The sequence below is a fragment of the Sapajus apella genome, unplaced genomic scaffold (genome assembly GCF_009761245.1).
Source record: "Sapajus apella isolate SASKATOON/1434 unplaced genomic scaffold, GSC_monkey_1.0 scaffold1, whole genome shotgun sequence".
In the NCBI taxonomy this organism is placed as follows: domain Eukaryota; kingdom Metazoa; phylum Chordata; class Mammalia; order Primates; family Cebidae; genus Sapajus; species Sapajus apella.
This window is the reverse complement of record NW_022436941.1, coordinates 20901328-20914182: the sequence shown is the minus strand read 5'-3', so window position 1 is coordinate 20914182 and position 12855 is coordinate 20901328. Positions and strand designations below refer to the sequence as shown.

The following is a 12855-nucleotide window of genomic DNA, read 5'->3' as shown; positions in this document are numbered from 1 at the left end:
TTTTTTTTTTTTTTTTTTTTTCCGGTAGAGATGGGTTCTTGTTAGGTTGCTCAGGCTGGTCTGGAACTCCTGGGTTCAAGGGCTTCTCTTGCCTCCACCTCTCAAAGTTCTGGAATTATAGGCATGAGCCACTGTGCTTGGCCAGTGGTATTGTTTTACTTTTGGTGTTCATGTGTCTGTTGCTAATATATGAAATACAATTGGTGTAATTTTATCTTTTACACTGTAACTTTGCTGAATTCACTTATAGAAGTTATCTCTCTTTCTTTTTTTCTTTTTCTTCATTCTCTACCGTTGTTTGTCCTCTTCCTCCTCCTCCTCTTCTTTCTGTAGATTTTCTGGGATTTTCTACACAATCATGTCACCTGGACATAGGAAGTTTTATTTCTGTGACCTTGTTTTTCTTTTGTGAACTCTGCACTGGTTTGAACATCCAGTTTTATGCTAAGAGGATTATTATTAAGAACATTGAAAGTAGACAGACCATGTTTCGGTTATTAGGAGAAAAACATTCAGTTTTACCATCAATGTTAGCTGTAGCCTTTATGTAGATTCTCTCTACTGAGTTGTGAAAGTTCCTCTCTATTCCTATTTTTATAAGAACAACTTTTTTTAAAAAAAAGATATGGAGTGTTGCTATGCTGTCAGGATGGCCTCAAACTCCTGGCACAAGTGATCCTCTCACCTCAGCCTCCCCAGTAGTGGGGACTATAGAAGTACCACACCAACCCAGCTAGAATGAATATTTTAAAATGCTTAAAAATTTTTTTGCATCAGTTGATTTTCTTTTCTTCTTTAGCCTATGCATTTTTACTTTTTCAGCCTATAAATATAGTGGCTTATATTGATTGAATTTTGAATGTTGAATCAGTCTTGTATCCTTGGAATAGACCCCACTTGGTCATGGTGTGTAATTCTTTATACGTATTGCTGAATTCTATTTTCTAATCTTTTATTACAAATTTCGTATCTATATTTATTACTAATATTGGTATGTAGTTTTCTTTTCTGTGCTATCTTTGTCTGATTTGGTATCAGGGTTTTACTAGCTTCATAAAATAAATTGAGAAATCATCTCTGTTCCCTTTTTTCTGGAAATATCTGATCTTTCAGCAAATTCTGTTGCCTCTTACTTCAAAATACATCCAGAGGATGACCATTATCCATTATTTTCACAACTAATTGTATGGAATTAATGTTAATTCTTCTTTAAACATTTGACAGAATTGTCCAGTGAAAACATGTAGTCATGGAGATTTCTTTTTTTGGGAGTTTAACATACAAATTCAATTTCCTTTATAGTTACAGGGCATGTCATTTACTTATTTCATATTGGGTAAGTTGTAGCAGTTTGTGTTTTTTGAGGAATTGGTTCATTTCATCCAAGTTGTCAAATTCATGTCCATAGAGTTGTTTGTAGTGTTCCCTTGCTATTTTTTTTTTTTTTTTTTTGATGACTGCATTGTCTGTAAGGGTATCTTCTGCTTCATTCTTGATGTTGTCAGTTTGCTAGGAGTGTCAGACTCCCTGGTTTGTTCTTAATATGTGTATATTTTTAATTACACAAATTATATGTTGGGACATTTTTGTTATAGAATTCTAACAATCCAGAGTATGAAATATACAGAGTAGAGTTCTCTTTCATTATCTTCTACACTTGTTTCTCTCATTTTCCTTTTTAACTCAGAGGTAATAAAAGTAAAAAATTTGGGGTGTATCTTCTGGGACTGTGACTCCTACTCATATGTCATATTTGGTCACCTGGTGAACATTTATTCCCTGACTTTTCAAGGATCTTTTTTGGTGCTATCTTTGTCTGATTTGGTATCAGGGTATTATTAGCTTCATAAAATGAGTTCAGAAATCATCTCTCTGCCTTTTTTTCTGGAAGAGATTGTGTAGAGTTAATGTTGATTCTTCTTTAAACATTTGGTCCTGGTGTGTAATTGGTCATGATGTGTAATTTTGATGATGAAATTGGTGGTGGGGGAAGTCAGAGTAACAGAGGAAAGCCAGAGGGGGAGGTCCAAGGGAGGAACAAGCAGTCATCTTTGTCTCTGCAAGAGGAGGCTCCTTTGATCTAGTGTTCTCACATGTTCCCCAGGCTACAACTTCAGGGGTAGATGTAGAATGGGCTCATTTGGTGGGGTACCAGATAAAGGAGTCCAGAAGCCTAGCTTCTGGAAAATATCTGATCTTTCAGCAAATTCTGTTGCCTCTTACTTCAAAATACATCCAGAGGATGACCATTATCTATTATTTTCACAACTAACATTGTGATCCAAACCTCTCTTGGATTATTGTAATAGGCCCCCTGTTCTCTATAATTCTGCCTTTGCCTTCTAAAAGTCTGTTCTCCACACAATTACCAGATTGATCTTCTAAAATGTAATTTCTCATGCAAAACTCTCCAAGCTTCACATGTCCCTGAATCTAAATCTAATCAGTTCTCTAGACCTAAGTACCTGTTTACAAGGCAATACAGCTGATAGGGGAACATCTTAGATAATATCACAAGAATATAATTAACCATTTCCAAACTGTGGGAAATTCTAGAAGATAAAGTACTTAGTTTTTAGTTTTTTTCGACAGGTAGTAAATGCCATAAAAAGGGAGAGAGAACTGTTGTAGACTAAATGATGTATCAACCAATCACAATGCGTGGACTTTGTTTGGATCTTGATCTCCATGATACAGTTATACAAAGATATTTTAGCATAGTTGGAAGAAATTGAGTATGGCTTGGTTATCAAATTATATAAAAGAATTATGGTTAAATTTGTTTGGTGAGATAATGATATTTCTCTTATGTTTTAAAAGTTCATATCTTTGGAGGTACACACTGCTGCATTCAAGGAGAAATGACATAATGTCTGGAATTTGCTTTAAAATACAGCCAAGTCTCCCACTCCTCTGTATCAAACACCTAAATAAAAAGAAATGAACAAAAGACTAAAAGTATGTGTTTGGTAGATGGAACAAGAATGGCAGGATATTGATAACTCTTGAAACTGGATTATGTGAACATGAAGCTGCATTCTTATTTTATAATTATCTCTAGTCTGAAAATTTCTACCACAAAAAAATTGCTCTTTGGCCCTTTTTATTTAGGAATTCTTTAAGAAACTGGGAGATTTAGTTTTTTACAAGACTACATTTGCCCTATCTTCATTCTCCTTCTGCCTGGGGACAGTCTGCAGTGCCCTTTCAAATTTGGGCCCACTTTGGTCCTCTGGGTATTTCTAATACTTTTTTAATGCAGTGACTTCTGGAAGTTCCCCTCATACTTGTTAACTAATAGTCCCACTGGATGGGGGCCACTGCCCCAAATGAGGCGTCTCTAATTTTAGATTGGAATCAGAAAGATCCAGATGGGTTGCCACTTATAACTGGTATACATTTCAGCCCATGAGCAGAGATGTGCAGGAAATAGTATGCAATTTTCATACATAACTTCACTTAATTTGTAATTTGAGCCTTGGTTCTGCTGATGTCCTGTTTGGATTTCCACCTCTACCTATTTGGAAATCATACAAGGCTGAGGTTTTGAGGGTGGGCTGAGAGCATACTCTCTGTTTATTGGAGCATACAGCTGAAGTTTAGATGCCCATCAGCTCTGTTGCCAGAACGTCTTTAGTTGGTGTGGCCTCTATGCCATATGTGAGACCTATCTCCATGATCCTGCTTGTACGCATAATATAGCCAGCCTTTCTTGAAGTTTTTGCCACAATACCTCTCCAGCCACATTTTAGAGGGCTCCTCTAAAATCCATAGTTTGAAGATCTCTCCCTGACCTAATTAGTACCTCTTAACACTGTGGTAGAGTAAGAAGGGCAGGACTAATTTAAAAAATCCTGCTTCTATTTTTTTTCTGCTAACTTTCCTCTTTTCTACATAGAGTTTGAGGTTTTGGAAATAAAAGTCAGGTGGCGTGTGGTGGCTCGTGCCTGTAATCCCAGCACTTTGGGAGGCTGAGGCAGGAGGATAGCTTGAGGCTGGGAGTTCAAGACTAACCTGGGCAACATTGAGACTCTGTTTCTCAAAAAAAAAAATAAATAAATAAAAATAAAAATAAAAATCATCCAGGTGTGGTAGCTCATCCTTGTGGTCCCAGCTATTCCGGAAGCTGAGGTGTGAGGATCACTTGAACCCAAGAGGTTGAGGCTGAAGTAACCTATGATCACACCACTGCACTCCAGCCTGGGCAACAGAGGGAGACCCTATCGCAAAAAGAAAAAAAAAAGAAAAGAAAAGAAAAACAAAGAAAAGTCAAGATGATTGCATGCTATTGCTGCTTTCAGCCCTGCCATACCCTCCTCTGAGCAATGAACACAAGGCCTGCTACCTGCTTGAGTCCGAAAGGGAAAGGGTGAAAAAAAAGGAGAAAGGAAAAAAACTAAACAGAAACATGTTAACATCTCAAAATATTCTGCCACATTTGAAATACGGGAGACTTGAATTCATTAGAGAACTTCCACTAGAAAAAAGGAATTGTTCTTGAAAACGAGGTCTGTGCAGTTGCATCCACTGTGTTGGACGTAGGTCCACTGAACGCTGTGATGTCATCATTGAGGTCAGAGAATCTGCTGAGGGACTGGTGACCTTTGACCCTTAACAGCCCCGCTGTGTAGCGAGCACGGGGCAGTGCTGCTCGTTCCCTAAGCGGTCTGAGTTCTTCAGCTGTTTAGGAGACAAAACTACTTTTATTCGTACTGAATCTTTTAAATGAATATCCTGAGAGTCAAGAAAGGCCAATCTACAGGAAAAAGGGGGAGCTGGACATTAAGCATCTTCTAGAAACTCTTCTAGCTGATTCCATGAAACGGCGACAGAAGAGGAAACATTTGGAAAATGAAGAGTCCCAGAAAACCGCTGAGAAGGGAGGAGGTACGTGCGGGGCCAACCGTCTGGGGCACAAGCGTCATTGGCCAGCCTGAGCCGCCTTTGGGGAGGAGGCACTGAGGAGAATGTACCACCTATGCAGCAGGGAGGGGGAGACCTGGCTCCGGGCTGACGCCGGCACATCCATCTTGAGGGTACCGGCTGTGAGGTGGCACAGGAAGTCCAGATGCCGCTTGCACACGGAAGGCCAGCTTTGCTCGTCTGAGAACTTCTGTACCTGGAGCTACGTCAGTCTCCAGGCAGGCGCGGCCGGGGTGGGGGACCCACTTACAAAGACCCAGTGATGCAGCCTGAGTCTCTCTCTCTTAGTCTATTTGTTCTTTCCCTGGGGTGACTGAGTTGGGGGCGGAAAGGTTCTCGTAGAAATCTATGAGTTGCACTGCCCCTTTTAGCAGAAATGAAAGAATAGCCCAATGAGTTAAAGCCTTGTTGAAAAATATCTTGAGAAATGAAATGCTTGTTGGAAAGTAGATTAAACACTTGTTTAGGGATGGCATCATACTGAAACCAGGGAGGTTTGATTCCTTCAGCAGGAAGAATTAACCCATTAATCCAATAGAGTTTGTGAATCCAGAGTGTGGGACTTCCCAGAGGAAATGAAGCACAGGGGAGGGGCCTTAGAGCGCTGTCAGTTTATTTCTCAGGAGGCATGATAATGGCATGTATTAAATGTAAACAAGCCCTTTGTTCTGACAGGGAGATGGTCACATGAAGGAGCAGAGCAGAAAGGAGCCTGCCCCGGATGGCCCTGGAGGCTTCTGCTGCAATTAAGAGCTCAGCAGGCCTATGAGGCCCAAGGTCGTAAGGACTGTAGGTTGAGCCCGGAGCGGAGGCATAGAGAGTAGACCTGGAGAGGAGGGGGTTGGGACAGTAAGGGGAAGGCAATGGTTTTCCTCTCCTTCAGCTACCCTTACATTTCAGAATTTTCTCTCTCTCTCTCTCTCTGTGTGTGTGTGTTTGTGTGTGTGTGTGTGTGTGTGTGTGTGTGTAGCGGAAGGATTGGGGATAATGGGAGTGCTGTGGTGGGTTCTGCAGGGCGAGCTTCCTGTCACCATGCCTGGGCCTGGGCAGCACTCAATACACATAACAGTGTATACTGAATTTTTGTTCAGGGTATTCCAGGAGACAGTCACTCATATACCCATATATCCTCTGATACCGGAAAAAAGTCACACGCCTCCACACACAGTGCATATAGTTATATATACACCATTCCTCTATTACATACTCACACAACCCATGTGTGTGACAGTCCTTTCTTCCTACAGAGATTTCATGTGTGGTGTGGTGTGTGTGTTTGTGTGTGTGTGTCTCCTCAATTCTCACATAAAAACAGCTACCTTAAACTATCTCTAAATACCTCTTTAAGAGCCCCACACATCGTATATACCATATCTGTAACATACTGCATAGCAGTGCTAGGCCCACTTTGCCACAGACCACAACAAAACAAAGATTCACCACCATCCTCTTATTAGGGTTGCCAGATGAAATACAGGATGTCCAGTTAAACTGGAATTTCAGATAAACCGCCAATGATTTTTTCGGTATGAGTGTGTCCCAAATATGGTACAGAATATACTGACACTAGGAAATAAGGATGACAAATATTGAAGGGACATACTTACACTAAAAAATTATTTGTAATTTATCCAAAATTCAAATTTAACTTGGCATCAGCTGTTTTTGCTAAATCTGGGAACCCTTATATACTCATAATGAGCTGACCTGTTACATACTTAAGATTTCTGCTTAGTGTCTGTCTTCCCTGTCTAGAATGGAAGGTCCACTTAGAAGAAGGACTGTTTTGTTAAGTATTCCTAGAGTCTAGAAGAGTGGACTGGTGTCTGATACATGGTAGCTGTTCATCAAATATTGCCAGATGAATGAATTAATATACATTATAAATATAAGCCACATCATATAATCAGGAAGAGTTACATATTGCAGAATTCCAGGGTTGTAAACACAAACTATGCACACAAACTCCATAGACACAGACACGTTTGTACAGTATACCCACACGAACCTACACATATCAAAGGCTATCTGATATGCGTCACTGTTACACTTTAGACATATTCATAGTTACCACACAGGCATACATTCCTAAAAATACATTACAAAATACCTGTTGATGGTAATTAAATACTGGAGTATCTACCAGAAGCCAGTTTCATAAACCATGTGTGTTCACCACACCTGACATATGTCAGCCACTCAGTAAATATTTGTTGGATGGATAAATGATGTACAAACATTCCTCATCCACCATGTCTCTGTGTACTTCATACCTTTCTCAGGAATGTCAAAGTCCAAAAAGGATGTCCTGCTGTCTGGATCCAGTGGAGTGGCCAAAGGCTGGAGCCAAGGGGTAGGAGAAGTCTCCTCTACCTCTGAATACTTCTCCTGCATTTCTTCTTCACGCAAGCTCATCCATGGTGGTAAGGGTGCAGGGTTCCTTAGGCATGAGGCTCCTTGGCTGCGGGGTTCATTGGACATGAAAATCTTTGAGTGTGGTGCTCCTTGGGACTGGGGCTCTTTGGGTACAGGGCTCTTTGGGCATGAGATTCTTTGGTTGCAGTGCTGCTTGGGTGTAAGACCCTTTAGGAGTGGGGCTCTGTGGGTTTGGGGCTCCTTAGTTGTGAGACTCTTTGGGTGTGGGTCTCCTTGGATGTGAGACTCTCTGGGTATGGGGTTCCTTGAGCATGGGACTCTGGATGCAGGGTGCTATGGGTGTGGGACTTTTTGAATACTGGGCTCATTGGGTGCAGGGCTCCTTAGGCATGGGACTTTTTGGGTGCAGGGCTCTTTGGGTAGAAAGCAGGAGGTTCATAGATCCAAGCATGAGGCTGAGAAGAAACTCAGGGCAGTGAGATGTGATCAGAGCTCTGCAGAAGTGTCTGGGCAAGGTGACACAGCTGTTAGAAAAGCATGGATATGAACTCAGTGTAGGAGAGCATGAGCCCTGGTGTGCAGTCAGGGAGCAGAAAAAGTCAGAAATGTTTGTGCTTGTTGTGTAGGGCCATAGGACCAGATTAAGCACCTTCAGCAAAACTATCTGGGTCCTGCCTTTGCCTTCCAGAGAAGAGAGTTCCTCAGCGCAGGCCTCCAGCACTGCAGCGGGACTCTCTAGCCCACACACCTCACACATACAGCCACTCTCTCTGCAGGCACACTCTCTGCACACACACAACCCAAATGCATGATGTGCAGTGCCATTCTCCCACACCACCTCCCACCTTTCACAAATAACACATCAATGACGGCACCAACTCACATCCTCATAGCACACACATGCTGCCAACATTCCACAGAGGCTGCAGTCCTTACCACCATACTCCACACCCCTGGATACAGACACCCCATCAACATCCCTATACACAATTGACGCTAGAATCACTGCCTCACAATATGAATGACAAATACCAAGCTCACCACACAGCTGCATCACACCATAGTCCCTCTCTTCTGTACCACACGTATTAAACTTATGTTCCCCCAGCTTCTGGCATCCTCCGTGCATCTGCTCATGTTTCTAATTTCCTTTTCCAGGAATCCACAGAATACGTCAAGACAGCCCCCAGCTTCAATCACCCCTAGCCCAAGTTCAGGAACGAGGAGTGACTCCTCCCTGCTCACAACATGTCTCCTTGTCGCCCCATTCATCCTATAAGACCTGTGTGTCCTCTCTGTGTGTAAACAAAGAGGAAAGGGGCATGAAAATATACTATATGCAGGTACAAATGAAAAAAGGTGTAGCTGTCTCCTGGGAGACAGAGGAAACTTCAGAGTCTTTAGAAAAGCAGCCAAGGATGGAAGAAGTGACCCTTCCTGAGGTTGTGCGGGTAGGTACTCCCCCCTCGGATGTGTCCACCAGAAACCTCCTTTCTGACAGTGAGCCCAGTGGGGAGGAGAAAGAGCATGAGGAGAGGACAGAGTCAGACAGCCTGCCAGGCTCACCGGCTGTTGAGGAGAGACCCAGGGCCAAGACACCTGACTGGCTGGTGACCATGGAGAACGGCTTCAGGTGCATGGCCTGCTGCCGGGTGTTCACCACCATGGAAGCCCTCCAGGAGCATGTGCAGTATGGGATCAGGGAGGGCTTCAGCTGCCACGTCTTTCATCTCACCATGGCTCAGCTGACAGGCAACATGGAATCAGAGAGCACCCAAGAGGAGGAGGAGGAGGAAGAGGATGACCCTGAGGAGGAGGAGGAGGAGGAGGAGGAGGAGGAAGAGAAGCCAGAAGAAAAGAAGGAGGAGGAGGAGCAGCCCACAGGGGAAGACCATGGCCTGAGGAGATCCTGGAGCCAATGTCCAGGCTGTGTGTTTCACTCTCCAAAGGACATTCCAAAGGACAGGAAGTGAGCAAGAGCTGGGTTGGGCTGGGTCTGCTGAGGGAGCAATGGCTTCCCTGAGCCAGTACTCTCTCCCCAGTTCAGGCTTAGGTCTCTGCAAGGGAGATTTGGAAGCTTTACTGGCTCAAGGAACAATGGAGAGGGGCATAACTGGGCTCCTGTTTCTTGCCTAGGCATATAATAAAGTCTTGATTGTAAGTCAGGATTTGTCCTGAGCTTTCCAGCCCCTGCAGGAAGTTCTGAGAATTTCAAAGATCGCATTAACTAAGAAGTGTCTTTCTTTGGGTTGATTTTCACACAGCAACTGAGACTTATGGGCCAGAAGATACTGGAAGATGGTGTGGCCTTCTCTTGCAAGAGGTAAGGCCTGAGACTTGCGTGTTCTGAGGCGGTGTTGTGAGACCCAGAGGAATCCAAGGGAAGGAGCTGCAGGGTTGCACAGGGTTACCTGGTGGCTCTGCAGCTGTATCAACTTGTAATGTTCCTAGTGCTTCTGGAGGAATTGTCCTCCATTTGCTTAGATGATGAGGTAAAGAGCATTGACTGGAACTTTCTCAGTGTCTCCATGATTGTCCTCAATTCTAAGAGGAAATCCTGGAGCTCTTCTAGACAAATAAAGCTCAGTGTAACCTCAAGGGCCAGGATTGGCCTGAAAGGCCAGGGTGCCAGCAAGATCAGAGGTATGGAGTATGAGGGCCTTTGGCCTGAGCTGGGAACTCACCTCAGCCCATGGATATAGCCCTTGGGGAAAAGGGGAATTTGGAGAGGTAACAGCATGATCCTGATACAATCCCAAGAGACCTGGAAATGTTTCAGACCCTTCATTTTGCTGCAGTTGATCTGGAAATGAACTCACTGTGGTATGCATTGCTCTGAGCTTTAAAACAAAGGTGAAGAGTAACTGACTAGCAATGCTCATATTGTTTCTTGCCTCTTCCTGTTCTGCCTCAATTGTTTTCTTCACTTCCAGGGAGAAGAAAGAGCCATGGAGATAGTAGCAGACAGACTGCCCAAGGTATGAAGGAGTTGAGGGACCAGCACTCAGTCTAACATGTAAACATCATATGTAATAAAGGCTGTGTTTCAAACCTTCCCTGGATATATTATTTAATTAACAAATTAATCTACCTATCCATCATTTTCTTTTTTCATTTTTTCTTTCTCTTTTTTTTTTAGATGGAGTTTTGCTTTTGTTTCCCAGGTTGGAGTGCAATGGTGTGATCTTGGCTCACTGCAACCCCCGCCTCTTGGGTTCAAGTGATTCTCCTGCCTCAGCCTCCTAAGTAGCTAGGATTACAGGCATGCACCACCACACCCAGCTAATTTTGTATTTTTTTAGTAGAGACGAGTTTTCACCATGTTGGTCAGGCTGGTCTCGAACTCCTGAGTTAAGCGATCCATCCGCCTCGGCCTCCCAAAGTGGTGGGATTACAGGCATGAGCCATCGTGCCCAGCCCTACTCACTATTTTCATCTGTCACTCTAGTGGTTTGTGAATGAAGTTTTATACCAGCACTGAAGATCTCTACCAGCCTTTTCCAGAGGCAGCAATACCCAAGCTCCTGGGATTGATTAGGCTTCTGTGTGACAATTTTTCCAAGGCTGAATACCACATTTCACATGAGACCATGACAAACTCTGCTACATACCGTTTCCATCATCCAGCTTTATTAACCTTAGCATTTTTCCATGTTTGCTTCAGTTGGCTTTGAAGTAAAAATGATTACAAATACAGTCATAGTCCCCTGTTCCATTGCTTTACATATGGATTTTGAGTATTTTTTTTTAGTGCTTCTGGGCATGTCTTATACTATTACATAAATATATAAAATGTTTTGAATATCTTAAAAGTTTCACATAGCATTGTACTTCATTATTCCTTTGCAACTTGTCTTTATTAAAAAACAGGTTTTTAAGATTATCCATTGTCATAAACATATCTATAGTTAACTAATTTTTACTACTGTATTATAGTTCATTCTGTCAATATGCCGGGCGTGGTGGCTCATGTCTGTAATCCTAGCACTTTGGGAGGCTAAGGCGGGTGGATCCCTTGAGGTCAGGCGTTTGAGACATGGCCAACATGGTGAAAACCTGTCTCTACTAAAATCACAAAAATTAGCCAGACATGATGGTGCATGCCTGTAATCCCAGCTACTAGTGGGGCTGAGGCAGGAGGATCGCTTGAATCCAGGAGGCAGAGATTGCACTGAGCTGCACTGAGCTGAGATTGTGCCACTGCACTCCAGCCTGGGCAAGAGAGCAAGACACTGTCTAAAAAAAATTGCCAATTTTTTATTTATTCTCTTTTTGATGAAATTTTAGTTGCATCCAAATTTCCTCTATTACCATACAGTGTGAGTCTCTCTGGAGGATGTATATACCCAAACATTCTTACTATGCTAAAGTATATAGATATTTCAGTTTAGTAGTTATTGCCATGGTATATTGCTTCCTTTAATCAGGCATTTTTTTTAATTTTTGTTCCTCATAATGATTAATGATTAATGCTTTTCTCCACAAATGTTATATACAATTTTTATTCAATGTAGTCCAAGATATCTTTTCTTTTCGTTCTCCTCATGAATGATATATTTTTTTCTATTATATTTTAGAATTGGTTATTATTGATGCATATTTTAAATTTTCATTTCACATGTAGCAACCTTTTTGAAATTTTTCAGATATAAGTATTTCTATGTAGTATTCTGTCTTTTTCTATATTCAAGCATATTAAATACAACTAAAAAGAATTAATTTTTTTCCTTTTTATTTCTAGACAGCACTTGCATTTTTCTTCTGTTAACAGGCTAGGACCTCTGGTACAATATAAAATAATAGTGATCATACAAATAACTTAAGTTTTTAAAAAATGGTAAGAATGAGTATTGAATTTTATGTGGGTTTGATGCATCTATTCAGATGTTTTCATTCCTTTAGTTGTTAATTTTGTGTGATGCATCATAGGTTTTTGGGTGATGAACCATCCTGACCTCCCTGAAATAAACCTCATTTTACCATTACTTTCTTTCACTAAATTGTTGAGTTCACTTTGCTATTAAGAAATTTAGGATTTCTATGACTATTCACAAATAAAATCAGGGCATAATTTTTTCTTACATTATCATTGTCCAGTTTTTCTTTTTCTTTTTTTTTTAAAAAAACAAAATTAACTATCTCCTATGCCATGATTTTTTTCTCTCTCTCTCATCCCTAAAAGAGCTTCTATGGAATGGGGATTCATTTAATCCTTCTTTTTTAAAAAAAAAATTTAATAAAATTCCAGGATACGTGTGTAGGATGTGCAGGTTTGTTACCTAGGTAAACGTGTGCTATGGTGGTTTACTGCACCTATCAACCCATCACCTAGGTATTAAGCCCCGAATGCATTAGCTATTTATCCTGATGCTCTCCCTCCCTCCACCCCACCGACAGGCCCCAGGGTGTGTTGTTCCCCTCCCTGTGTTCATGTGTTCTCATTGCTCAACTCCCACTTAAAATTGAGACCATGCAGTGTCAGGTTTTCTGTTTCTGTGTAAGTTTGCTGAGGATGGCTCCCAGCTCCATGCATGTCCCTGCAAAGGACGTGGTCTT

General features: G+C 41.9%; 1 protein-coding gene across 2 annotated transcripts; it reads left to right on the top strand.

Moving 5' to 3' along the window:
* Positions 1 to 4250: 4250 nt before the first annotated feature.
* Positions 4251 to 10354, top strand: FAM170A (family with sequence similarity 170 member A). Of its 2 annotated transcripts, XR_004266108.1 has the most exons (5): positions 4251 to 4887; positions 7206 to 7346; positions 8458 to 9268; positions 9564 to 9622; positions 10233 to 10354. XR_004266108.1 is itself a non-coding variant. In XM_032271571.1 (4 exons), exons 1-4 carry the CDS (start codon positions 4818 to 4820, stop codon positions 9568 to 9570), a joined length of 1029 nt encoding a protein of 342 aa, XP_032127462.1. In that variant the 5' UTR covers positions 4251 to 4817; the 3' UTR covers positions 9571 to 10354. The 2 variants fall into 2 exon arrangements, 1 of the variants encoding a protein (XP_032127462.1); XM_032271571.1 differs by having other exon boundaries at positions 9564 to 10354.
* Positions 10355 to 12855: the final 2501 nt, after the last annotated feature.

Bases quoted from the DNA above. Each gene is read 5' to 3' on its own strand.
- FAM170A (XM_032271571.1), top strand. From the start codon at position 4,818: ATGAAACGGCGACAGAAGAGGAAACATTTGGAAAATGAAGAGTCCCAG. The intron at 4,888-7,205 runs GTACGTGCGGGG...TACCTTTCTCAG, and splicing joins AACCGCTGAGAAGGGAGGAG to GAATGTCAAAGTCCAAAAAG. The intron at 7,347-8,457 runs GTAAGGGTGCAG...TTCCTTTTCCAG, and splicing joins ACGCAAGCTCATCCATGGTG to GAATCCACAGAATACGTCAA.